The sequence below is a fragment of the Gorilla gorilla genome, chromosome X (genome assembly GCF_029281585.2).
Source record: "Gorilla gorilla gorilla isolate KB3781 chromosome X, NHGRI_mGorGor1-v2.1_pri, whole genome shotgun sequence".
Lineage (NCBI taxonomy): Eukaryota > Metazoa > Chordata > Mammalia > Primates > Hominidae > Gorilla > Gorilla gorilla.
The window spans coordinates 129,691,860-129,718,292 of record NC_073247.2 but is presented as its reverse complement, the minus strand read 5'-3'; the positions used below and the strand labels follow the sequence as shown (position 1 = coordinate 129,718,292).

Sequence of the window (26,433 nt, the reverse complement as noted above, 5' to 3'; positions counted from 1 at the left end):
GTTACAGTAATGTTACTGTAGTGAAATATAAGAATATTTATACTAAGTGAGAGGAAAAGCCTGTGAATAGCCTCACGTCAGTTCAGGTCAAGCTTGACTGCCAGATGAGTTCATATCAGTTCAGATTTTGCTGCCAAATGAGTTACAGGCAAGAAAAAATTGATTTCCAAGTGTTTGAATTTTGAAATTGTGGATAAGGGGTTGCCTTTTAAAACATCCTTACTTTGTAAAATAAAGTTGAGTATCCTATGTAGGACCCAAAATGTTTTTGAAATTTCATTGGTCCACAAAATCCAAAACGTGGGAAACAGCCCTTGAAAGCTATTGAAGTGAGTATAACATTACTGTTACACTCATCCCTAGCCAATAATAATTTTCCTCTCTATTTTGTTTGCAAGGAAATACATTGTTGTTGGTTATAATCTTTGGATGTTGTAAAAATCTCCAAATATACTTTTAATCAAAGTAGATTGAAATTAAGTTTATCTTGTAGCAATTTTAGGACGCTGGGGCAGGAGAGAAGGTTGCAGCCTGAATCCATCCACAATTCCCAGTGATGGATTAGGATTCTGTGATAGGGATGGGTTCCAGCTTGACAAGTCCTCCCGGCTGCATTTGTTTGGCCAAATAGATTAGTGAGGAGATTGGTCTGTTTTGGGTAAGGGCAATGGTAAATACCTACATGCACTTAGGTTAACTGATTAATCTTTGGCATTTGTTGCTTAGGTTTCTATCCATCAGATGGGGTTAACAGTTCCCATCTCACAAGTATAAAATGAGTTAGGAGCTATGGAAGTACTTTGACAATGAAGATCACGTTAGCATATAAAATAATAATCTTAAAGAAGAAGTTATGTAGTATGAACTAATAGAATCAAAACAACACAGCTGCACAATTCTTGTCCTAGTAAATTTGTCTAGAAAGTAGACTTGGTAAAACAATTATTTGACCTAACTGGGCTATAATTTGGCTCTTGCTTAAAAACAGTATTTCTCCGTTCTATGTGCCAGTTATTTATTTATTGGCCCTCAGCTTCAGATTCACCATGTGTTGCCTGCTCTGTGAAAATGGACCTGAACCTTTTGTTTTCTATTTATTTATTTATTTATTTTTAATAGATTTTTAAAATTATACTTTAAGTTTTAGGGTACATGTGCACAACGTGCAGGTTTGTTGCATATGTATACATGTGCCATGTTGGTGTGCTGCACCGATTAACTCGTCATTTACATTAGGTATTTATCCTAATGCTATCCCTCCCCCGTCTCCCCACCCCCCAACAGGCCCTGGTGTGTGATGTTCCCCTTCCTGTGTCCATGTGTTCTCATTGTTCAATTCCCACCTATGAGTGAGAACATGTGGTGTTTGGTTTTTTGTCCTTGTGATAGTTTGCTGAGAATGATGGTTTCTAGCTTCATCCATGTCCCTACAAAGGACATGAACTCATCCTTTTTTATGGCTGCATAGTATTCCATGGTGTATATGTGCCACATTTTCTTAATCCAGTCTATCATTGTTGGACATTTGGGTTGGTTCCAAGTCTTTGCTATTGTGAGTAGTGCCGCAATAAACATACGTGTGCATGTGTCTTTATAGCAGCATGATTTATAATCCTTTGGGTATATACCCAGTAATGGGATGGCTAGGTCAAATGGTATTTCTAGTTCTAGATCCCTGAGGAACCTTTTGTTTTTATCTTTTTTTTGTTTTGAACCTTTTGAATGGTTGCTCCCTTTACCACATGACACTGAAGTTTTGTCAGTAGAGGGTGCTGGAAAGGCACATCAGGAAGGAAGTACTTTGACAATGGTGACCACTTTAACATATCAAATCATAATTTTGAGGAATAATTATATGGTACAAATTTATATAGTATTTATATGTTCATATAGTTGTTTATATCATATTTATATATTTATATAGTTGTTATATATAATATGTATAATTTACATAGCATTTATATGGTTTTGCTTCGTGGTTCCCTGTGTGCTTGCTCAGCAGGCTGTTTTTTGAGCATCTTCACCAGTGCTCAGCTTCTTTACCCAGTGGTCAGTAGCTTCTCCTGGTGCCCCCAGAGACAGTTTTATAGCAGAGTATTTCTGGTAGGACACTTTCCAGAAGGTGTATTTTGAGCATGTCCCAAAGGGTGGGTTTCTGACAGATTCCAGCTAATGAGCACCACAGCAGCTTCTCTACCCTTCATTGTGCTGTGGCTGTGCCCTCTCCAATAATGTCTGGATCTCAGCCTTGAGCAGAAGTCACTTTCTTTGGTGCTCTTTCTCAGCCCTAGGGGTAGTTGTTCCTGATATCTGTGATTCTTTGATTCTTGTGTTTTTTTTAGAATCTCTTTACTTATTACTAGCCAATTTCTCATTACTCCAATTTCCTGTTATTCCAACCCTCTGTCATAGTTAATAATTTCTTATGTACAACTCTCCCTGTTCAAATTACTATGCGGTTTCTCTCTCCTGAGTAGACCCAGACAGTTGCAACCAATTAAAGATCTCTCTGAGCCACCATGTATCACTGGCAAGCCAGTTCTTAAGAGATGATATCGTTGTATCTGTAGTTGAAAAAATTCAAATATCTTTTAGGGAAATGTCTCAAAATCCAATGAAGTTTAGCTGTTCTTCCCATGGGGTCTCTGTGTACCTATGTATTTGTCTCTCTTTCTCTATCTTCATGTCCCACCACCTTAACTGTGAGTTCTCACTCTTCTCTCCTTCTCCATCTATTTGCCTTCATACACTTAGTTTCCAACCCCAGCATTGCTTTTGGCTTCCCTGCGTCTCAATTTCTGTCTTGGTGAGGCAGCGATATAAAAGATCATAAATTAATGAAATCAAGGACATGAAAGTGCTTTGTAATTAGTAGAGTACCATACAAAGTGGTGATATTACTTGTGTTTATTAAATAGTTTTCTCTTCTATGTTTTCAAATGTTCAATTATGTTTTATTTTAAGAGCTTTGTGGGTGCCTTCAGGGGTACTTACAAACTAGTAAAATAGATACATCAATACATAGAATTATTAGACAAGACTGAATGTGCTGGGTGCTAAAATAGGGGAACAAATGAGGAAACAGGAGCCCTGAAAATTAGAATTTAATTGTGGTCTGAGGATTCATGGATTATTTCCAAGGAGAATCATCTGACCTTGAAGGACCTTACCTGCAATTTATTAAATGTTTGTGGCACAAATGAGCCTTGCGATACGTACTTTACATATATTCTCATATTGAATCTTTACATTCATCCTTATATTCTTAAATTATTTTATGTCTTAGACTGATTTCAAAATATTTTGCTTGAAGACAGATTTTTGTTCATTTGTTTTATTTTTAATTGAAACTTACCTCCAGTTATGTGTGAAAACTCAGTGGCAGTAAAATCTACAAGATAGAACATTATGTTGCTTTTCAGGTATTTTCTATTTTCATATTTATTCATGGATACCTACATTTTAAAAAATGGTTAAACACTTTTCACCTGAGAACTAGAGTAAATATATGATAATCTCTATATTGAAAAAGGGAAACGTTTTGTTTAAAAATTGATGACTCAGTCTCTTTTTTTTTTCCATAAGAGAGTGTGTCAGTAGGCTTCTAGGAGATGGCATACTTTATGAAAAAATGTAGCATACTATTTAAATTACAGGTGGTTACGCTTTGAATGCAAAGTATCCTGTCAAATCACAGGATGAGTGCATCTCCCAGTGGAAGATGTTGCAAAGTGCAAGTGAGTATGAGTCTTCCCAAAAGCATTTGTCTTTATAGCTTGGATTCTATGAGATGCCCACCAAAGACACTTAATCTTTTATCTTAGAAAGTCAAGATGGATGAGTCTTCAGATTTATTAGGAACCCTTCTTTAGTTTTGAATATTTTGTGATGAATCCATACTTTATCTTTTTGCAGATGAGATGGAAATGTCCTGTTTCTTTGGCAAATAATATGTGAGCATAGCACATGTAGCTTTTTTTTTTAAATAGGCTATGATTTGATCAGTGTTTTCTGAAGTATTATGTGCGTGCTACTGGTGGTATACGTACCCGTAGAAATAGACAGACTAACACAATTTGAATATATTTGTTACTTATTTTAATGCTGATTAGGAAAAAAAGCCTGGTATATCACACTTGTCATTTCTTAGATTCTACTGAAGTTAAGACTATGCAGGTAACAACACCTCACCCAGACCAAGTGAATTACTGCTGCAGTGTTCAGGCATGCCCAAGAATGTATTGCTGCATTCTTTTCATAGATACGGCAACACTCTACTACCAGAAAATAGTAATATTTAAATATACAAAGTATTTATAACATACATAATCGCAAATTGGAATCGGTTCTATGCTCTTTTTTTGTTTTGTTGTTGAGGTCAGCATGGATCAATGGATAAAAATTGAATTTTTAAAATGTAAAGGTGCAGACTGTGAGGGAAATCTTATTAGGGGATGATTTTGATGAAGTTAGTCATGTAGCTTTAGACAAACTTGAAGACCAAATTTAGCAAACTGTCCGAATCATCTGCTACTGTTACAGAAGGACCAACTGCAAAGAAAACAACTATCACACAAATTTGATGAAAGTATTTGAAATTTGTATTTTCATAAGTATGATGAGAATGAACCTCTTTGCTTGTATGTCAGATGTGTAGAGACACACATTCTGGTGTGAAACCTTTCAATCCTGTGCTTTTTTGAAACACAAAGTGTGCTATACAAAGTCCACCTGAGAGGTTCCTTAAAAAGTTGAACATAGAGTTATCATATGACCCAGAAATTCAGAAACTCCTAGGTGCATATCCCCCCAAATTAAAAACTAGTACTCAAACAAATGTACAGCCATGTGTAGGGAGGGACTATTCACAATACCCAAAGGTGGAAAGAGCTCAAATGCCCATTAACTGATGGATGGGTAAATAAATTGTGGTATGTACATATAATGGAATACTCAGCCATATAGTATATTAGAAGTATCAGTACTTCGAATATACTAGTAAATAGTGGATGAGCCTCCAAAATATTATGTTAGTGAAAGGAGCCAAGCGCAAATGATTAGATACTATATGATTCAATTTATGTGAAATACTAAAATAGATAAATCCATAGTGACAGAATGCAGATGCAAGGGGCTAGGGGCAGGGAGGAGAGAATGGGGAGCAACTGCTTAATGGGTATGGGTTTTATTTTGGAGTTGATTAAAATGTTTCACAACAAGATAGAAGGGGGTGGTTGCGCAACATTCTGAATGCACTGAATGCCACTGAATTGTTTACTTGATAGGTGCAGCAAACCACCATGGCACATGTATACTTATGTAACAAACCTGCACATTCTGCACATGTATCCTGGAACTTAAAGTAAAATAAAAAATTTAAAAAAATCACTACTTTTATCTTATGTGGATTTCACCTCAGTATGGAAAAAATAAGACTTACCCAGTAGTGTGGTATGTGTGACATTTTATGGGGAATAGGATGATGTTAGGTTGTGCATAAGCATTTCTTATTATAGGAGTTAAGTATGTATTTTTACAATTGCCTTCTTTTTATGAGAAATTATTAGTTTCCTATTTGCAGTAATAAGTTTTCCTTTAAAGATAAATGTAAGTTTTAAAGAAAAAATAAGATGGTACTGATATGACACATGAAGGCAGTTCACAAATGAATGAAAAATGGCAGCTTCAAAGAGACATTTTGTTTTATGTTCAAGCCAACTAATTTTAATTTTTATTATGTTATTATTATAATTATTATTGTTTTAGAGACAGAGTCTCGCTCTATTTCCCAGGCTGGAGTGCAGTGGCACCATCATAGCTCATTGCAGCCTTGAACTGTATGACTCAAGTGATCCTCCCACCTCAGCCTCTCTCACAGGCATGTACCACTACTCCTTGCTATTTTTTTTTAATTTTTTATACAGACGAAGTCTCACTATGTTGTCCAGGCTAGTCTTGAACTCTTCCCACTTCAGCTTCCCAAAGTGTTGGGATTACAGGCGTGAGCCACTGTGCCTGGCCAATTTTTAGTGAGAACATATTGGACACTAGTTGCTGTTTATAAAAGTTGAACGAGATGTGACTTTTGCCTTAGGAAAAACTTCCAACCTAAAGGTGATAAGCCAAATCTATAAATAATTCAAGGAAGTAGCTGAATGTGCCCAGTGAGACTGGAACAGAAGACAAACAGACTGAGGCCAAGACCAGGTACCTGTTTGGTTTGATTACCAGTACCATTTCAGAAAATGCTAGAATAGGCTTCTGGGTGTAGTGGCTCATGCCTGTAATCCCAGCACATTGGGAAACCGAGGATGGAGGATTGCTTGAGACCTGGAGTTCAAGACCAGCCTGGGCAACATAGCGAGACCCCATCTCTAAAAAAATAAAAAAATTAGTGGGCATTGTGGCAAGCACCTGTAGTCTCAGCTACTCAGAAGACTAAGGTGGGAGGATCACTTGAGCCCAGGAGTTCGAGGCTGCAGTCACCTATAATCACACTACTGCACTCCAGCCTGGGTGACAGAACAAGACCCTGTCACTAAAAACGGGAAGGAAGGAAGGGAAGAAGGAAAGAAGGAAGAGGGGGAGGGAGGAAGGAAGATGCTAGGATATATAGGAAGAAATTAAACTAAACTCTATGTACAAGTGCAAACAAAACCCCAACTTAATATTGGCATTCGTGGTTGATGGAAAGATGGGAGTTCGTGGGAAACCATTTTAGAGCAAAATTTGCTTTTGAAATTAGAAACAGGGAGAAAAATTACTTAATAAATGCAGCAGGCCGGGCGTGGTGGCTCACGCCTGTAATCCCAGCACTTTGGGAGGCCGAGGTGGGTGGATCACCTGATGTCGGGAGTTCAAGACCAGCCTGACCAACATGGAGAAACCCCGTCTCTACTACAAATACAAAATTAGCCGGGCGTGGTGGCACATGCCTGTAATCCCAGCTACTCAGGAGGCTGAGGCAGGAGAATTGCTTGAACCCAGGAGGCAGAGGTTGCAGTGAGCCGAGATGATGCCATTGCACTCCAGCTTGGGCAACAAGAGCAAAACTCCAACTAAAAAAAAAAAAAAAAAGCAACAGATAATGTAATCAAGTTTCATATACTGTGTGGTCCTTTTTGCCTCTACCTTTTTCTCTCTCAGTAACTTGGCAGTCCTCTGGGCTTCCTCTCTCCCTAAAAATCTCACATTTAAAGGTAGCATAGTAGAGGGCTTGAGAATATATGCTCTGGAGCTAGACTGCTTGGGTTCAAATTCCAGTTCCAATATTTACAGATCGTGTAACCTTAGTCATGTCACTTGATTTTTCTATGTATTTGTTTTATCTTCTGTAAAATGGGGATGTTAATAGTAACTGCATTATAAGGCTTTGGTAAGGATTAAATAAGTTAAATGATTAAATGTGGTAAGCATTTATAACACTGCTTGGCACATGGTAAGTGATCAAACACATGTTAGCCATTATCATCATCTCCAGTCAGTAAATCCTGTCAATTTTGTCTCCTAAAAGTCTTTTTGAATGTCACCCACTACCACTGCCTTAGTTTAAGATCTTATGTTGTCACAATTGCAATTGTGCCTTAACTAGTCTTGCACCCGCACCCTCTCTCCTAACCATCCCCTCTGTCTCACTTGACTGCCTGACATACTCTTGCTTGTTCTGAAATACTCAGCTCAGATTTCACCTCTGTGAAACTTTCCCTGATTCTCTGTGCTAGTCCACTTAGGGCTCTCTATGTGCACTTATATCCTTTGGAACATATCTCATTTATAGCATAGCTTATATAGTACTGTGACTGTACCTGATGTTCCCTGGGTTGTGTCCACCTTGAAGGTGGGAAACTGGGTTTACTTAGTTTTGAACTTCCACCCTAAACACAGCCCCTGGTACAAAGTAGATGCTTATTAAATGCTTGGGTGAATTATTGAATGGGCTCTGCCTGTAGAAAGCTAGTTTACAGTCTTCATTTGGGAAGCTAAGTTGAACACACCTAAGAATAAATAACTATGAACATTGTGTAGTAAGTGCTGAAAGAGTTTAGAAAGAAAAGGGGAGTGCTGGGGGTAATCAAATTATACTTCAAAAAGGTAGAGCTTGATTTAGAACTTAAGAATGGGCAGAACTTGTGTGAACAGAGAGGCAGCCACAATCTACTATGCAAAAGGGATGTTTTATGAGTTGAATGGGTGGTGACAGAAAAAAAGAAAAAAAAAAGCCCAGCCTTAGCAAAACAGAGAAGAGACCAGTCTAATTAGGGTGTGTGTATGTGTGTTGATGGGGGGAAGGTATATGTTGAAAAGTACAAGTAGATCATAACCTATAAGCAGGGTGTGTTCTAAAGATTTATTTACAAATCATTTGTTTGGACATGACACATAATATACATGGTTTCTAGCCAGCTCAAAATATTGTATTTAACCTGCTTAATAGTGAACTATCCCAGGGACAGTGCTCCAGAGCATGGGAGCAGAGTCAGGAAAGGTGCGATGGATTCTGGGCTAGAAGACAGAGTGACAGAGAAATTGAGATTTGTTGTTCTCCTATGACCCTTTCTGCACCTTTTTTTTTTTTTTTTTTTTTTTTTTTTTTTTACATCTCAGTTTCTCTAAGAGAAAGTTTCTCTATCCCTCAAGGCACCCCATGCTGCTAACTTCCTTGAAACAGAACCCCACCCAAAGTTGCTAGGGCTCTAAAAGGCTCTCTGTCACCTCCAGCCTGCCTCATTCCCTCAGGGCAACAGCTCTTTGCTATTTGAAGAAACTTGACTAAACTCATTCATGCCAATGTGTGAATAACTGATAGCCACCTCATCCTGGCAGCTGTACTTACTTTAATTTTAACAGCCTTCTTGTTAGCTCAAATGAACCTGTAATTGCTGGAATTTCTGGCACTGGTACAGAGCAAACAATGTGGGAGGGGGGTGAGGGTTACAGAGAGAGAGAGAGAGAGAGAGAGAGAGAGAGTTTCACTGTAGGAGAAGATATTTTGAGACAGGGAAAGCTTTGGCCAAGAGCTTTGCCTAATTTTCCTTTCTTCTCCACCTCCCTCCCCCAAATTGTTCTTGTGTATTCCTCTTCACAGGTTTACTATAGGCTGCAAGTTGTTTATTATTATTACTTTTTAAGAATAACTTCTGTAGCAGTTCTGGGTATGGTGGTACTGTTTTTTAGTTGTGTGCAAATCTGGGAGTACCTGTAATGGGAAATAGGGTTGAATAGATAAGGTGGGGCTGGGGGTTGAGGGGACCTTGAAAGTGGAGTCTACAAATACATCCATAGAAATAAGTAGTCATGGGAAGTTTTTGAATAAAAGCTTAAGATGATGAAACCAATAAAGGTGGCAAAATGAATTCTAAATTTCGAATTAGAAATGATGGAGTATTATGTTTACTCTTGGCTTGGGATTGGTTTATACAGAATCATATTTCTGGTTACCATTTTTCATGGTTCTGGGCATTCACCTTTAATTGTTAGTATCTCTCTCCTTGGCTGTCTGTTCTCTGTGGCTCCTGAGCCAATCTTCCTTCAGGATTAATGCTCCTAGAAACTTTTATGACTTTTGTATTACCAACTAGCACATAAGGGCTTATACATTCTGTTTCTGTGTCCCAAAATTCAAGTCTAATGTTAGCAAAACACAACTCTCATTTATAAGACTTTTTTTTTTTTTTTTTTTTTTTACTTTTTAATGAAAATTTCCAGCCTTTCCAAACATACCCCAAAAACACACTGGAGATAGTGGTTAGTGATCTGCATCAGTTAGCCCTCAGAGCTGCAGGAACCTCCACACCCACTCCCTAACCTATGCATGTTAAACCATGTTGTAGATAAGCTCTTCCCTTTGGGGAACCCCATTGTCTTTTATTCTTTATATTGTTCATTATGTAAATATTCTTGATATTTCTCCTCCACCAGTCTGCACAAAGGAGAAGCCAGAATATGGGGTGAGAAAGGGATTTGAGACATTTCCTTAAGCCTAAATTATAATTCTCTCATTGGAACAGGATTCATAGATCTTTAATGAAATGTGTTTATTTTTCTCTGTTTTGAACGTTAAAAGGGCTTGTTCGCATTGGGCCCTCTTGTGTGTCATTTGTGTATTTTGCTCTTGACTGCTAAGCATACCATTTACATTACCAGGTATTGGTGATGTGCAGTGACTTGCTTGGTTAAATTTGCTATTTCATTTTTTTGCTCTATGTAGTGGAGCAGTGATTGTTAAAATTGGATTTTGTGGTTTACTCTTTCATCATCACTTGTAGCAACAGTAATTTAATAGGATTTAACAGTCCAAAGAATATACTTTTTGTCCTTTTCATTTACCAGTCCACAAAATGACTGCTTTTAGGAGATATTGTTTCATTTTTCAATATTCCCTGGCCTAGGTGGTGACAAACTAATAAAATGCATTCATTTGCTTTACCAATCCTATCTTGACTTAGAAAATTGATTACTGACATTTCCCTTCCTTATGGTAGTTAAGTGTTTTCCTTACTCAGTTCAGTTCAGCAGTCACCTATTGATCCATTCACACCCCCATCCTCATTCATCTATCATAAAGTTATTATATACCTACTATGCTGGGCACCCTGCCAGGCACACATAGGGTCTGTCATGCAAACATCAAAAGGAGCCATTTAGGTATGCTATGTGCAATTGTAACATTTTATTTTTTCTTATGATTCAAATCTTAGTTTTCAGAGGAAAAGGCCCTTTAATGATTTCTTATTTAATTATCATCAGAAAAGTGTAGTTAGGCATGGAGGAGGGAAGAACCTACCTCTGCTGGCTTGATTTCACCAAAATCGCCTCCTATAATTGGGTTACTATGTGACAGGCACTGAGTTAGGTATAATACAAACATAAGGAAGGCCCAACCTCAGTTCTCAGGAATTTATAGTCTAGGGAGACATAGAAGCAGTTTTAACCCAAAGAGAGAGGAGCTATAATATTCAAAGTATCACAGGAGGATAGCAAACCCATTACCTATATCTTCTAAGGGATGTGAGGGAAAGTTTCACTGAGGGAGGTTTGCTTGAACACTTAAGCATGACTAGAAGTTTGCTTGGTAGAGTAGAAGGGCAGGGAATTCCAAGTGAAATCAGATGTGAAGTCACTGAGGCATGAAGGAGTATGACATGTTTGAAATGTATGCCAAGAAATTGCTAATTACTAGATGAAAGAGAACTCTGTGGAATTGGCATTGGGAAGATATTTCTGGTACAGGTATAGGTTGATCATTTATGTAACTTTTGTCATATAGCTATTCTGTAGCTTCCATTAACTATTCCTTACTTCTCCTCTCCTCCAGCCATTTATGTGAAGACTTTTTTTTTTTTTTGAAGGGGAGGTGTTTAGGAGTCATATTTGTAGTTTTCCCTTAAAATGAATATTAATATAAATATTAATACAATACAGAGGTGACTAATAAACACCAAATTAGGTATCAGGAGACCTGGCTTATTGTTTTCCACTTCTCTCAGCAGCTATGTCACTTGAGCCAAGGCATTTAACAGCTCTGTTTCTTCACGAGTAAAATGGGAATATTAATGCCTGCATTGCCTACCTCAGGATCAGGTTGAAAATGAAAATGAAACTGTTAAAAATAAAGAGGTATAATAAACTCTTTTACTTGGAATTCTGCTGGCTGAGGTTAAACTGACATTTAAAGCAAGTAAAATACTTTGTGGAGTATCTGGATAGAAAAATTAGGTTGGAAAATAATTCTTACTTCCTCATTAACCCTCTATGTCTGCCCTTTAGTCTTTGAAATGTCATTTAGCTTATTTCTATGTTTCCAAACTAACATGATAAAAATTTTAAACTTCCTAATGTTCTGGCATGTATATCTTGGCCCTTTCAAATTCTCAGTGTAACTGTTAAATAGCAATTGATTTAAGATTTAGGTGAGTAAAATATAAGTTGGTATATTTCATAGTCAATCTTGAATAATTCATACCTATTAAGTAGTTTGAATTACTAATGAGATACTGTCTATCATTTCTTGTTCCATATGGTGGTAGGACACGAGTTTTGTTCCATTTTAGAAATGTATAAGAGGGTCCTGATTCATTCAATTAGGATTGGGAGGTTATGAGACTTTGGCCTTCTGCCTTCTTTGCCATTTTTCCTAATTCAGTGACAATGCAGGCAGCAGTTATTAGTAGCAGCAAATGACATTTCTATTCATTTTATTTCCTTTGACCCTCATCTTCCCCATTAGATTGAGTGGTAATCTACTGAAATCTGATAAATCACTTGAAACATGAACTTCTAGACTATAGGAGCATGAGCAATTGCTTCCAATATAAATACGCCTTGCTAACCGTTCTTTAGATCAGTGGTTCTCAAAATCTATCACTATGGATATTTCAGCAGGACAGAAAATTCTGTAAACCACTGAAGTCATCCTGCTCTGAACCATCTTACATACATCAGAAGAAAGGGAAAGAGTACTGCTATGGATGAGATAACGCAATGGTATTTTACATGGAATGTAACTGAATTATTTATACTAGACTAGTATTGATCCTGTCATCATAATCACTATTATATGACACTTGTGGAATTCCAAGAGGTAGTTACCCCTCCTCCCTTTCTGCCTTTGCAACTTAGAGATGAACTAGTTATGTGAATTTGGATAAAACACCTATTCTAATCAAAATATAATATAAAATGGTTGTTGATATTTTTCTACCAGGCTCTAAGGAAATAATCTGTCAATTTGTCTGTTTTTCACAAAACTAAATGAGGAAATGGTCTGGCTTATTTTCTCTTTGTTTTAAAATCTATGGTGCCATTGATACCCAGTTTAAAAACATTCTTCTGAAGGTGCTGTTGATGAAATCATTTTAATGTCCCCCAAGTACTGCCTGTTTTTGAAGATTATTTGGAAAATGTGGCACATTCACCAACTCACATTCTCCTCTTATTCTGTACTTGCTTTTTTTCCTTATAAGTTAGTGGAAAGGCAACTGGTCAGTTTTTTCACTCAATAAAAAAGAAGGAAGGTGTAGACAGCTTTTATCTGGGAATGCTTTAAGTCATTGAGAGAATATTTTTAAGTGTTAACTACTTTTTGAAATTATTGGCAGAATCTTTTAATCCATTTTAACATAAAACAGTTGACTAAGATGGAAAGATTTTTATTGTTTACATAAAAGAAATCACCATGGTTTTTGCATCATTGCATAAATCTAAGAGATTGTGCATACATAAAAAGGATGAGACAAAGCTGAATATTAAGTGCCAAAATCAACGAAAGCTTGCGTACTTACTGGGTATTTGACACTGAGCATAATGGAATGTGGTTCCACAGAGAGAGAATACTAAATATTTACACCCAAGGACATGTTTCTCTGATAGCTTCTTATCCTAATCTCCTAGCTAACATTATTAACCCTTTTTGAAACACCTCTTTCTTACACTTAGATTTCCTCCTATTAAAGCTCACCCTTGGAGATTCTAAACCTTCTATACCCAAGCACCTACACTCACACACTCATCTCTTTCTGAGATCTTCATGAATTCCTTTTATTATATGGATCTTTGGGTGAATTATCTTGGTTTACTATGAGTAGTAAAGTACAATCACAATTTCTCTCCACTTACAGCTCTATTTTTCCAAAGGTCACAGCTCCATCATTCAGCTCTTCTGTCAGTATCCCTTTCTCATCGATTCCCTGGAATTTTTGAACAGGGCTGTGAGGTATACAGCCAGCAATGTTGCATAGTACTTTAGAGTTGCTGCCCAACACAGGTCCATCTCTCTTCACAATTCATGTTTGTTCCTTTTCAGGCTCAGAGTGGTGAAGGAAGTTACTAAGATTAGCGTGCACTATGAAGTCTGGGAGGTGGGCTTTCAGGGACCTGCTTACTTACTCTGAGGCTCTGACCTTTGCCTTAGTGTGACTTTCTCACCATCCTCTTTTATTTTGTGGGCAAAGGATCAAAAAGATTTCTTCAACATTGAGTGCTAAACATTAGCAAGAATGCGTGGTTTCTGGTCCCTGTAATGAAAGAATATTTTTAAAACCATAGACTCAAATTACCATGTAAGATATCACAGAAACAAATGGAATTTGAGCTGGATCTGGAAGAATGGGTTGAGTTCAGGAAAGTGGAGTTTGGAAGAGATTTCATGCAAGAGGGACCTCTGGAGCAAAGGCGAGAAAGAACAAAGAAAGCTTTTGACATAGAGAACTGGAAGTTGGTGTTGTGATTTACTACAGTAAACTGGAAGAGTAGGTTGGCCGGTATGTACTGAGTTCTTAGTGCTATGCTTAGTTACTTGATTAATTATTTGATTGATCTACTCATTCAACAGATTGTTTCTCATAGCCCACAGGATAAAATCCAAACCTGTTTTCTGGTGTGCATGGTCTTCTGTGATGTGGTTTCTGCATACCTTAAAATCTACTCCACTCAACACTATGTACCCACTTTTCAGTAATATTGAACTCTTTTCCGTCATATCGAAGAATTTGCTGATCCCTCCAACATGTTGTATTCCTTCACATGTTTCTTTCTTTGCACAGGCTATTTCTTCTAGAGTTCACTTGATGTATGCTTCATTCTTCAGCCTCAGTTGCAACGGAATTTTTGTTATTCCTCTGCTGCTGTAGAATGCTAGGCTTATATTACTAAAGCTTCTACACCATATTTTGTATTGTCAGAATACATGCCTGCTTCCCTCACTCAGCTTATGAGCTTCCTGAGGGCCAGGGATTGTGTCTGGTTCACCTTTACATCCACACCACCCAACATAGTACCTAACATGTAGCCAATTCAATAAATACATACTTACTGAAAAAATATTCATTGATCATTTACTTTACATCATGTGTAGTTTTATTTTTAAAAAGCGATCTAGATGGAATGGGATTGACAGATTGAAGATGGGCAATGCAGGGAGATGAGTTATATGTATTTTTGAAGTAGCTCATTTGTTTAAAAAAAACAGTAGGGGCTAGATTCCTGGGAGATTGATAAAGAAAAAAAGATAGGACTTAATGACTGGCAACTATGGGCAAGAGAGAGGGAAGAATTAAAGATAATAAAAAATAAAGATAATACAACAAATAGCAGGATGGTGACCCTTAAAAAAATAAGGTTACTTTCAGGTAAGCATGTTTTTTTTTCTAAGTTGGATTTCCTAGTGTTAGTATTTGTCTCACTCCACCTTTGCTCCAAAGATGAACACTTTGTTCCTGTTCAGTTTACCAGAACTAAGTTCAAGATATATGTGCTTCTCATTTTCATATCTGGCCAGCAGTTTAGATATGAAATATAAATAGTTCAACTACACTGACTACAGTTTCCTATCAAGGGAAGGTATGCAGTACATAGGTTTTTTTTTTTTTTAAGTATATAAAGCCTGTTTCTGCTTTTGGGAGCTACAACTGAAGTGTTGTACCAGGCAGATGCACTGGGGTGCGCTACTATGTAGCAGAGCCTAGCTGTGCATCACAGCTCTTAACTTTAAAACTCCAGAGAATTTGATGAGAGAGGGATCCACAAGAACATGACAAATGATGAGAGTTCAAACCTTAAGAGAAAAATGGGCTTATTGGTAAGAGACCTTTCTTTTCCTTTATTTACTGCTGTTACTTACTCATTAAAATAGCAAGCCTGTTATTTCCATATGTGGCTGTGAAGCGATATACAAAAATCAATTTTAGATGTATTGTAGAATTCAGGAGACATATTGGTAACCATGCAAAAATCATAGGAAGCATGTACAAAGCTTGATTTTGAATAAGATTTCTAAGGGAATTTTATTTTACTTCAGACTGTGTTATAGATTTATTTATATAGCTTAAATGTAATGCAGGTAAGAAATATCTATATATACATATATTTAAAAAGTTAAAATAAAGAATAGTGACTTATGTAGAAATACATAATTTCACTCAGTTGCCAGAAGGTGGCATACCAGATTTTTTTAAATGCACAAAGAAAAGGAATAATATTAATAGGGATATAAAATAAGCTGTATTTAAAGACATTTTGATGCATTTTAAAGCAAAGAAATAATATAATTGTTATTTTTTGGTAGGGCTTAATTGTAAAACATGACAGATATGAATTTGACCTATTATAGCTTTTTATCATTCAACAATAATGTTTATGTGTATAGCATTTTAAAAGTACACTTTCAAATAGTACTGTCATTAAGGAGATGCTGTTTTGAATTTATCATTCCAAAAAAGAAATAAAATATTTTCCACCTACTTTTTTTCATAGGAAGTTATTAGATTTAGTATCACATTTTGGATAAGGTCTTTGTCAAGGTCTTTCTAAAGATATTATTAAACTATGACTTTGATATAGTTATGGATTTAATAATGCAGTAGTGCTTGTGAGATGACCCAGAAAAAACCAAGACAGTTTATTTTGAAAAAAAGTGAGATAAGGCTAATGCTTACTTTCTATATGCTGATAACAACATAAATGAAATAAATGGAAATAAATGAAATTTTATATTAGAGCTCATCAAACATTTGCCAGCATACTTTAATTTTTTAAGAGAGTTGACTGTCAACAGCCTATACTGTAGTGCTTCTGTAGTAGTCTCTATTTTTAAAACTGGATTCCTGAGGCAGTACCAGAAGTATGTCTATCCAATGTTGCTTTTTGTATTAGCCCAAAAGAGCTAGATGTATGACAGAACTTAACAAAAACCAAATCATCTGGTTAGGAGACAGTATATCTATTTATGTGTTTTTATTAATTACAAGCAGTATGAAAATAAAAAGAATTGGTAGTAAATGAACCTAGAAGAACATTAGCCATCTGTTCTCTGAAAGCTTGTAATATGTGTCATTTGCTTTCAGGTTTTTATGGCAAAGAAGTATATCAGCAAAGAATTGACCTTTAGGCTTAAAAAGCTACAAAATGGCAAATTATTCCAAGGGGCGAGTATATATTTACTGGAAAAGTGTCTCCCTGTGTCCAAATTTGGCTAGTTTAGTCTTTTAGATCAACTGCCAATCATTGTTATGCTTAATGCCCATCTTTATTCCAGACTTTCTCAGACATTAAGAAAGCTTCTAAAAACAAATAGAATCTTATGGCTTTCTAGTTAAGGGTTTTTAAAAGTTAATTTACATAGTTTAAAGTTGTTATGTGTGGTTTTAACTGTTCAGGATTTATAAATATGGTTTATTAATTTACAGCTAAAATGCTGTTGGGGTATGCTTTGCAAAATTTGAACTAAATATAATAAAACTACAATTAACCAGGTTTCTTTTTGCACTCCACTTTCAGGAGACGGAGGCAATTGTCATTAAAACAAGCCGATTTCAAGGATATATTCAAAAAATCAACTTCAGGGTATGTCCAGGGGTCTACATTTTTCCTCACCTTTTTTTTTTCAGTGCGAATTGGTTTTCATGAAAGACCCTGAGAATACTAGAAGACAGTTATCAAGTATAGTTACAGTAATGTCTAGGGCACTGTGTTTATTAGGAAAAAAATATGTAAATCATGCTGTTAAAAATGCCACGCATCATTGTATTGTGCCTTGTATTTTCCAACATGCTTTCACAAACATAAATTACTTTGGTTTTCATGACAACACTGTGAGACGGGCAAGGAAAGCAGCATTTTCCCTATTTTACAGATGCGGGAAGATAACACTGGAGGTCAGAAAGCTAATCTTTCTGCTGCAGTTGGACCACAGATGCCTAGCTCTGTACTCTTCTGCCTTCTTCCTCATGGAAAAAGTTTGAAACAAGTTTTTAACTTTTTAATCTGTATTACACAATCAAGATAATTTGTTTTCTAATTGTTGTACCTCACAGTTTCCCACTTTGCATCTGTCTGTCTGCCTCTGTGCCTGTCTGCCAGCTGGAGACCTTACTTTCAGACTCTCCCAGACCTAGAAGGATCTGGAGTGTGGGAGGGCAAGATAATGGCTGTACAGTTTGCTATGACAACTGGTGTTGAGCAGCCAGTGTTCATAAGCTAAGGCAGGCCAGGGACTGAGAAAGAAGACAATCTTACTATAGCTAAGGGATATTCAGCAGGAATTAGCAACCTTGACTTTAAAGCAGTGTTTCTCTAATAGTTTAGTAGACCTGCTGTGATAATCAGCTGTAGTACTTGTTGAGAATGCAGAGTACTGGGCCCCATCTCCAGATATCTACATTTTAAATAATCACCTCATGTGATTCTTATGCACACTAATGTTTGAGCACATCTGCCTTAAAGGTAAAGAACTTTTCTTTTGGTATATGTATTGCAGCATAAAGAAGAGCCACTTTTCTCTCAGCAACTTCTGTGTTCCATGTCAAACCATATTAACCAGGGCAGTGGGGAGCAAGGGGCAAGCAAGAGTGATGAATGACAGATATTATTTGCACACATTGCTGGATGTACATCTGAAGCATGTCACAATAGCTACTGTTCATTGTGGTGACTTTGACGTATTTTATAAAGGTTTGTGTCTATTTTAGACATGAGGGGCAGAAAGATTTCTGCCAAAAGGTGAAAAATAAGTGAGTTTTGATATTTTAATAACATCTCCCAGTTGTTTTTACTGTAAAGTAATTTAAAAATCTGTATAGAAAACTAGGCTATTCAGGGTTCTGGTAGTTAAGGGTTTACTGTAACAATGTATTTACACTAATTTGTGTTTCCTATGTGTATATCTAGTCTGCCTGATTAGATTATAACGGTCTTGTGGCCAGGGAACATGTTTTCTTTTGTGTATTTGTAACATCTAGCAAAGTCATAAGTTATTGATACTTACTGATGACTGAAATAACTCACTCAGCATGTATCTCCTTTCTAGGGGTTTTGGGCTAGGCAGAGTAAGTTGATTGATTTCATTTGTGAAGTTAAAGGAGACAATCTTACACTGTCAGTAATGGTTAATATACTAAGAAGTTTTCAGTTGAAATAACTGCATTTTAGTTGACAGATGTGAAAGTGTGGTCCTAATTAATAAATGTGCTTTTTCCCTGTTTAGAGTATCCATTCAAGCTCGATCTTGCCTCTTCACCCTTTTTGGAATACGTGTTATGTTGTTCTGTGCTTTACAAATCTGAATCTGAAAAATTGATATTTCTAGAAACCCCTAAACATAAATATTTTTGTTTAATTTCTGAACAGTATCATAGAAATTTAAACAAATGCCTAGACCCTGTAGTGGAAGATTCATAAAAATGCTCAAGTGTCTCTGACTTAAATCAAGCTGAATAAGGAATGAATGAATAAATATATGCTAGCTAAAGGGAAAATGTAGCTTCAGAATTCTATGAGAAGTAACTGATTATTTAAAACATATATTTGATTTTGAAGACATGAAGTGGTTCTGAACTTATTAGTTGAAGTAGACAGACATAGGAAGTCAAGAAACCCAGATTTAGATTACCTCTAGCTTAAATCTAGATTCAACCTAGAAGATGAATTCTGTTTTTATTCAAAATGGAATTACTTTAGTTAGTAATAGACCATGAGATAAAGGAAAAGAAATGATTTCCCTTTCATTGGATAGCCATTGCATCCAAATAATAAAGCTAAACCTAATGCCAAAACAAGCTGTGATTATTTTACAACACATGAACACTTGATGTGGCATGTGCTAATGATGTTGTACATCATAGGATTTTAATTGAATTTCTGTTTGCAGGCATAGCAATTTTAAATTACATACTTTTCAGCTAGAGTCTACAATTTAGACCTATGACCATACACTTGGCATCTTTCAGTATAACTGTCTGTGTACTCTTTAGCTGTTTGTAGAATTTAAAATCGCTAAAGAGAAGAATTCTAAATTGGAAAACGAAAAGGATCTGGAAATAGTCATGAAAATAGAAGTATTGACCAGGTTGCTAAGTCTCTTGGATAGTGGCATAGTGGGCAAATAACATTACCATAAGGACATCTTTAAGAAAACTGTTGGGTTTCATATTATGGCAATGGGTCACAAGGTTCAAGTTTGAAATTGAGCCTTTTTTGAAGTGTAAGATTTTCTCATTCATTATTTGGTCAAAACCTTTTATTTTTAGATGACAGTAGTTTCTGTGAGCATATGTATATGAAATTCAGTTTTAATGATTAAACCTAGGAAATGGTAAAAGTTAAAGCAATTGAATATAAATGGCTCTTTCTCATAGAAAATTTAAATAGTGTTAAATAGTCTTAATTAGTCATTAGGATTAGCTTTCTGTGAAAGTGCTGCTGGTTAGCAAAATGTTATTTTGATTACTCTATAAGTATTTTTAACCAGTATTTATAAATAGGAAGAGGAAGAGATTGGATAACAAGGTGATCTTCTAACCTCATTTTTGGTTATAACATTTATGATGCACATGTGAATGTTGTAATAACTTTTTGGATGTAAATATACATTTTTCAAGGTAGTAGTACTATTTCATTAATTTAAAATTGGGATGTTGAAGAAAATACACTCTTCTAAAGATCTTTCAGAAATTCAGACTTTTATAAAAGTATAAGTATTTCTGAAATAATATAGAATATGGCAAATGTTGAATTTCTGTAACTGGCATGTCTTTTGAGATTTGGTATGTGATATGCTTATTACTGAAAAATTTTTCAACCATCATAAATAAACATTATTAGAAGTTGTTTATTCTTACCAAAATAGTGCAGGATTTACATATATAAAGATTTCAGTATTCCTTACATTGTCTTCATGCCACTTTGGCAGTCTTGCTTCTATATTTGATGCTACCAAAATTAAAAAAAATAAGTGAAACTATTTGGAAAGCTTCATATGAATGTATTTTCATTCAATAGAGCCATATTCTTAACTGTTCAGTTGCACTGTACATTTTAAGTGGCTTTTTATTTTGATAAGTTCACAGATTCAATCAGAAAAGCTAACAATAGCTTGACTATTTTATTTACTCAAAGTAGTTTAAGGAGATACTTAAGAAGTTGCTGAGAGATGACTAAACAGGTGAGTGATCACTATTTCAGGTGATAGAGATTTTTTTATTGGAATATTTATTTTATTTAAGAAAGTATATATATATTCTGGATGATTTCCTTCAATATATGCTTATTTTTAATAAGATAGTATGTTTCTACATATTTTTTCATTTTAAGGAGATTATAGCCTAAAATTATCAAATTAACAGATAAATATCCCTCTTGACCTCTGCTTTTGGTAATAGCAGGTTTAACAACAGTGTTTTAAAAATCTTTCAGGATATATTCTGGCTTCAATATATAATTCTGATTTTCACTCCTCTGTTTATAAATTTCCCTTTCAATTTACTCAACAAATACTTATTGAGTGCTTTCCAACAGGCCAGGAATGGTGCTGGATTAGGAAGATACAAAGATTTAGGGATTCCTTCTTGAAGGACACATAGGAATTTGGGAAAGACATCTTGGGCAGATGAAGTAAAATAGCTGTAGCACAGGGTGTGGTAATAGCATGGCCTCTTTTTGGAGCATTGGATATATTACCCCTACTGATGATGATAAATCGTCTCTCTGTATTGCTCTTACCAAACAATTTAAAAATGGTAATCTAAAATCACATATGTAAATAGTACATAGTATATATACTTAAAAACTATTGATTTGCCAGGTGCAGTGGCTCACGCCTGTAATCCCAGCAATTTGGGAGGTCGAGGCAGGCTGATCACCTGAGGCCAGGAGTTCAAGACCAGCCTGGCCAACGTGGTAAAAACCCATCTCTATTAAAAATACAAAAAATTAGCCGGGCGTGGTGGCGCATGCCTGTAATCCCAGCTCTTCGGGAGGCTGAGGCAGGAGAATTGCTTGAACCTGGGAGGCGGAAGTTGCCGTGAGCCAAGATCGTGGCACTGCACTCCAGCCTGGGCTACAGAATGAGACTCTGTCTCAAAAATAAAAAAAATAAAATAAAATAAAAACCACTGATTTCCACTACCACAACCCCAAGCATACACAAACATCCTGGTTTGGAGTTTAAAGCATTTTTTTTTTTTTAAACAGATGGGAATACTTTGAAGCATACACGGGTAGAAAAAAAAAAAAAGAAAAGCCATAAAGAGTATAGATAGTGCCAGAAAACAAAATGAAGAAGGAAGGGCAAGAACTTCTGAATTTCCCATTCAGTGTTACTCCTTTTTACAGCCTTGGTGAAGGAGTAAAGTTAGTCAGAATCTGTGGATCATTGGGTCCCCAACAACTGGATCTTTGTTCTCTGCTCAGTCTCTCTGTATTTTTGCCGACTCATCCCAGCTCCTATCTTAGCCCCATAACCTCTTTCATCTGACACCCAACTATAAAAAGTATTATGTAAATATCAGGAATTACTACCACTCTGGCTTTCCTTTCCCCTTACAGCCAGCCATTACCTTCCTCACCCCTATTGTCTTCTCCTTTGGATCCATTACCTAGTGTTCCTGCCTTTTCAACACACTAGCATCTCTTATTGCTGTTTTTTCTCTGCCCAACATGGCACCCTTCTTATCTTAAGGAAATGTTACAGATAGGAAGAATTACTGCCCTTCACATTGCTTATGCCATCATGGTGTGAGGAATTCTCTACGCATATACATGAGTGTGTGCCTGCATAACATTGTTTGTATTGTTTGATGATTTTGACTAATTTATATTTCTTGATACCTTTGATATAAATCCAAGGCATAGTCATAGCTACAAAAGGGAATGTCTTTGTAGATTCTTTGTTGGCCTACTAGGTTTCACACAGTTCTGTTAAGGAAATTTCTAATGTAAAACTTTCCAATGTAGTTGTCTTTGAGAAACATCTGGGATTTTCCATTTTTATTGTGGCAGGACTACATATCTGAGTATCTAGTAAGAAATTTTAAATGTATCTGATAGTTTCCTGAAACAAATAAAGGAGACACACATGCACGAATATATAGTCATATATGTGTATAAAAGATACATACAAACACACATGCATGTAAGTGCATAAGTGTACATAGCCATGAATGTGAACAGTTTTATTTCCTGTAAGAAGGAACCCTTAATGTATCAAGAATTTTGCTTTGCTGTCCAGAATTTTGTGTGTGTTTTAAAGGGTTTAACCGTCCTATTTGGTTGCTATCCAAGTACTTTTACTGATTGGTGGAACATAAACAAAGCACACAATTTGGCATGATCTGCAGTCTTGTCTAAGCATTGTGAATAACATGGATATTTTAGATTAATCTGAAGAGACATTTCAGAACTGAAAAGATTACACAGTGCCTGTTCATACAAACTCTGGCTAGGGCTATTAGTCTTTAGCTGTACCTACCACAGGATTAACCAAAACTTGCATGAAAAAGTAGATAATTTCTTAGGGGACATCAGGAAAAAAATGGAGCAAGAGATTAGAAACATGATATATTAGTTCATTTGGTGAGGTGGTACTGGTGACAAACTGTACTAGTCAGTTAGCAAATTAAGTTTTACTATAAAATTATTTAGGAACATATACATTGAGAAAAAAATCAGAGTATCGGCAATATATTTACCTTTTCTCTTATACTGTGACTGCTTAAATTATATTTTCTTCCTGAACATTCTTAAACATCTTCTGGAATTAAGATTTTGGAAATGGTTCTTCATGCACAGCTTTTCTTTTATGGTGTTTTTCTCCCACTTCTATTTTTCAGTGAACATATAATTGGAGGAGTTGATATCTCTTTGTAATCCTGTTTCTTTAGAATACATTGAGACATTTATAGAGTGTGGTTCACTTCAAATAGAAACATGCATCTCGTGGAATGGTCTCATTGGGAAGAACAGTAGGGATTCTACAAGAGTCCTATACTAGGAGATTGAAATTTGGTTTCTAGTTTCTCTTTTGCTGCTGGCTTGTGATACAACATTGGGCAAGTTAGCTTCTCTGGGTTTCAGTGTTTTCATTTATACAATGAGGGTACTGAGAAAAATGAATTCTTAGAGTCCTAAAATTTCAACAAATCTTCTCCTTTTACATTCTAAGAGTTGGCTCTTTTTGTAGCCTTGGCCAAGACCCATCATTGTCCTTTGTTTGTTACGTCTCTGAACTGTGCATTTCACAGGTATTTTTTAACTGATTAGTTAATGTTCATAAAATGCGTTGAAGAGCTTTTATGTATGTTGTCTTTCTCTCCTGTTTTATGCAATTGTACATAATAGAAGCCAAGTGTTCTGTAATCAAAATAAGTGTTTCCTACGATGTGACCAAGGGTTTTTTGACATTTGCTATTCTAAATATTAAAGTAGTGGGACACTGAGCCTGCATAAAATTATATTTAAAATATATGTTGAATCATTTTTGTTCATTCCATAGGTGAACATATTTTTAGTTCTAGAATGTAATGGGAATTATAATTACACTCCATAGTTATGACTGGATTCTCCACCAGGGTAGTAACATCTGATTTGTTTGGATGCTGCCAACTTGTAATTAGGATGATTTTACCTGGCTGAAGTTTATTTCTAAATAATATGTGAGGAATAGTGTTGCTAAGTGAATTAATAGTGTAAAGTGTTGTTCATGAACTGTATTTCTGATTAAAGGGATTATTTTTAAGGACTTTGGCATAATAGTTGTTTGCTCATGAGAGGTAATTATAAGTGACTTAATAATTTATTAAAGGAAAAGTAAGAACTGAATATATATACATCTCCACCATCAGATATAATGCTTTTAGGGTTTTAGGTGTTTTAGAGTGCTGAGGATGGGGTGTAGGGAGGCAGCCTTACTTTCTTTTCACGCTGAACAAATATTAAAATTATTGGGGTACCACAAAAACAAATATTAAATATTAAGTCTGCAAGGAATCTAGACTGAAAAATTGACCTGGAAGATTCATGGTATTAGATAGCTTCTTTGGAGCCCAATGAAATTCGACAAAAGTATGTTGTTTTTTTTGAATCAGTTGATTGTTTATAGAAGAATAATAACTTATAGAAGGATATTCTTATAGAAGAATAATAATCTTTACAATAAAATGATCTTCACTTGTTTGTGGTGGTTCCCTTTTTGGGAATTTGGAAGACTCTACCTTAACTTGCCTGTTTTCCACTCACCAATGTTTGAGAAGTCTTCATAGACAGATAAACTCCTGGAAACACTTCACTACCATGTTTTTACACAGGTTTTTGGATCTTCATTCTCAGAAGGTGAAGTAGACCAGGCACGGTGGCTCACGCCTTTAATCCCAGCACTTTGGGAGGCCAAGTCGGGTGGATCACCTGAGGTCAAGAGTTCGAGACCAGCCTGACCAATATGGTGAAACCTTGTCTCTACTGAAAATACAAAAATTAGCCAGGCATGGTGGCAGGTGCATGTAATCCCAGCTACTCAAGAGGCTGAGGCAGGAGAATTGCTGCAACCTGAAAGGCAGAGGTTGCAGTGAGCCTGGATTGTGCTACAGCACTCCAGCCTAGGTGACAGAGGGAGACTCCGTCTCAAAAAAGCAAACAAACAAAAAGATTCATAAGCTGGAAAATGATTGAATCTCTTTTCTAAAACATCACCTCCTTACTACATAATATATAGCTGCTTTATGTTTTATATTTTTAAATGTTTGCAAATGCTTCGGGTTTTGAAAATTTGTTTGAAACTCACTGTGGAATAAGACATTTCAAACTTGATGTGTTCATACATGTGTGTGGCTGTGTGTGTGTGTGTGTGTGTGTGTGTGTGTATGTATTTCTCCTTCTTTGGATTTCAAACAAGTAGCCCCTGCTGATTATACCTGAGGCCTTTTTGCTATATAACCATTAAGGATTATTGCAGAAAGCCTTCTAATGTAAAATATTGACTATAATTTATGTGTATTAATGGCAGGTTAAAAAAAACTTTTAAATATATTTTGGCCACTAGCGCATTGATAAATATTCCTTTCTCTGACTCATTTGACAATTTCTGTGAGTCTGTTTTGTGTGCAAGTACTAAAAGGAGTTGGATATATAATTTAACCCTTTAAAATGCTTGACTGGGTTTTTGGGGGCTGTTTCTTTTGTATGATAGGTTGAATAAAAATTGTATGTAAGGTAATGATGGTTGACATAATTTTAATATTTACAAAGTTCATATATTACTTGTCAATCTTTCAAAATAAGCTTTCTCTTTCCATATATGTATGTATGTGTATATGTACATACTGCATGTACATATATGTTTTGTGCTTCACAGGAAAATAGTAGTTTGTCTTTTTGCCTTGATATTGGTCTGTATCTTAAAAGGAAGGCATTTGTGATTATGTTAGTTGATTTCATGCTGTATTTCTTATATATTAAATTTGGTATTTTGGAATTTTTGAAAATAGTTCCTTACTGTAGAAACATTCATGTGTGTTTCTAAAATACAGATGAAAAAGCCTCTTAGGGGACTAAATCTCAATCTTTAAAAACTAGGAATAATTTGGAAAGAGTATTCGAACGCCAACTATTTAAGTTGGAAGCATGAGTTTATTGTTTGGATACAGACTTGAAAGTAAATATGAGCTCTTTGTC

At 35.8% G+C, this 26,433-nt stretch overlaps 1 protein-coding gene across 9 annotated transcripts in view; it reads left to right on the top strand.

Annotated features, from left to right (window-relative positions):
- Window positions 1–26,433, top strand: part of KLHL13 (kelch like family member 13) — a 410,214-nt gene that overhangs the window by 308,190 nt on the left and 75,591 nt on the right. The window contains exons 1-2 of one of the 9 annotated variants that reach the window (XM_055376213.2): window positions 15,427–15,574; window positions 17,272–17,337. The exons of the other annotated variants lie outside the window; for them this stretch is intronic. Coding sequence (XP_055232188.1) covers window positions 15,534–15,574; window positions 17,272–17,337 — 107 coding nt within the window. The 5' untranslated portion in view covers window positions 15,427–15,533. Of the gene's footprint in view, window positions 1–15,426; window positions 15,575–17,271; window positions 17,338–26,433 lie in introns of those variants that run through there. 9 annotated transcript variants of the gene reach the window in all.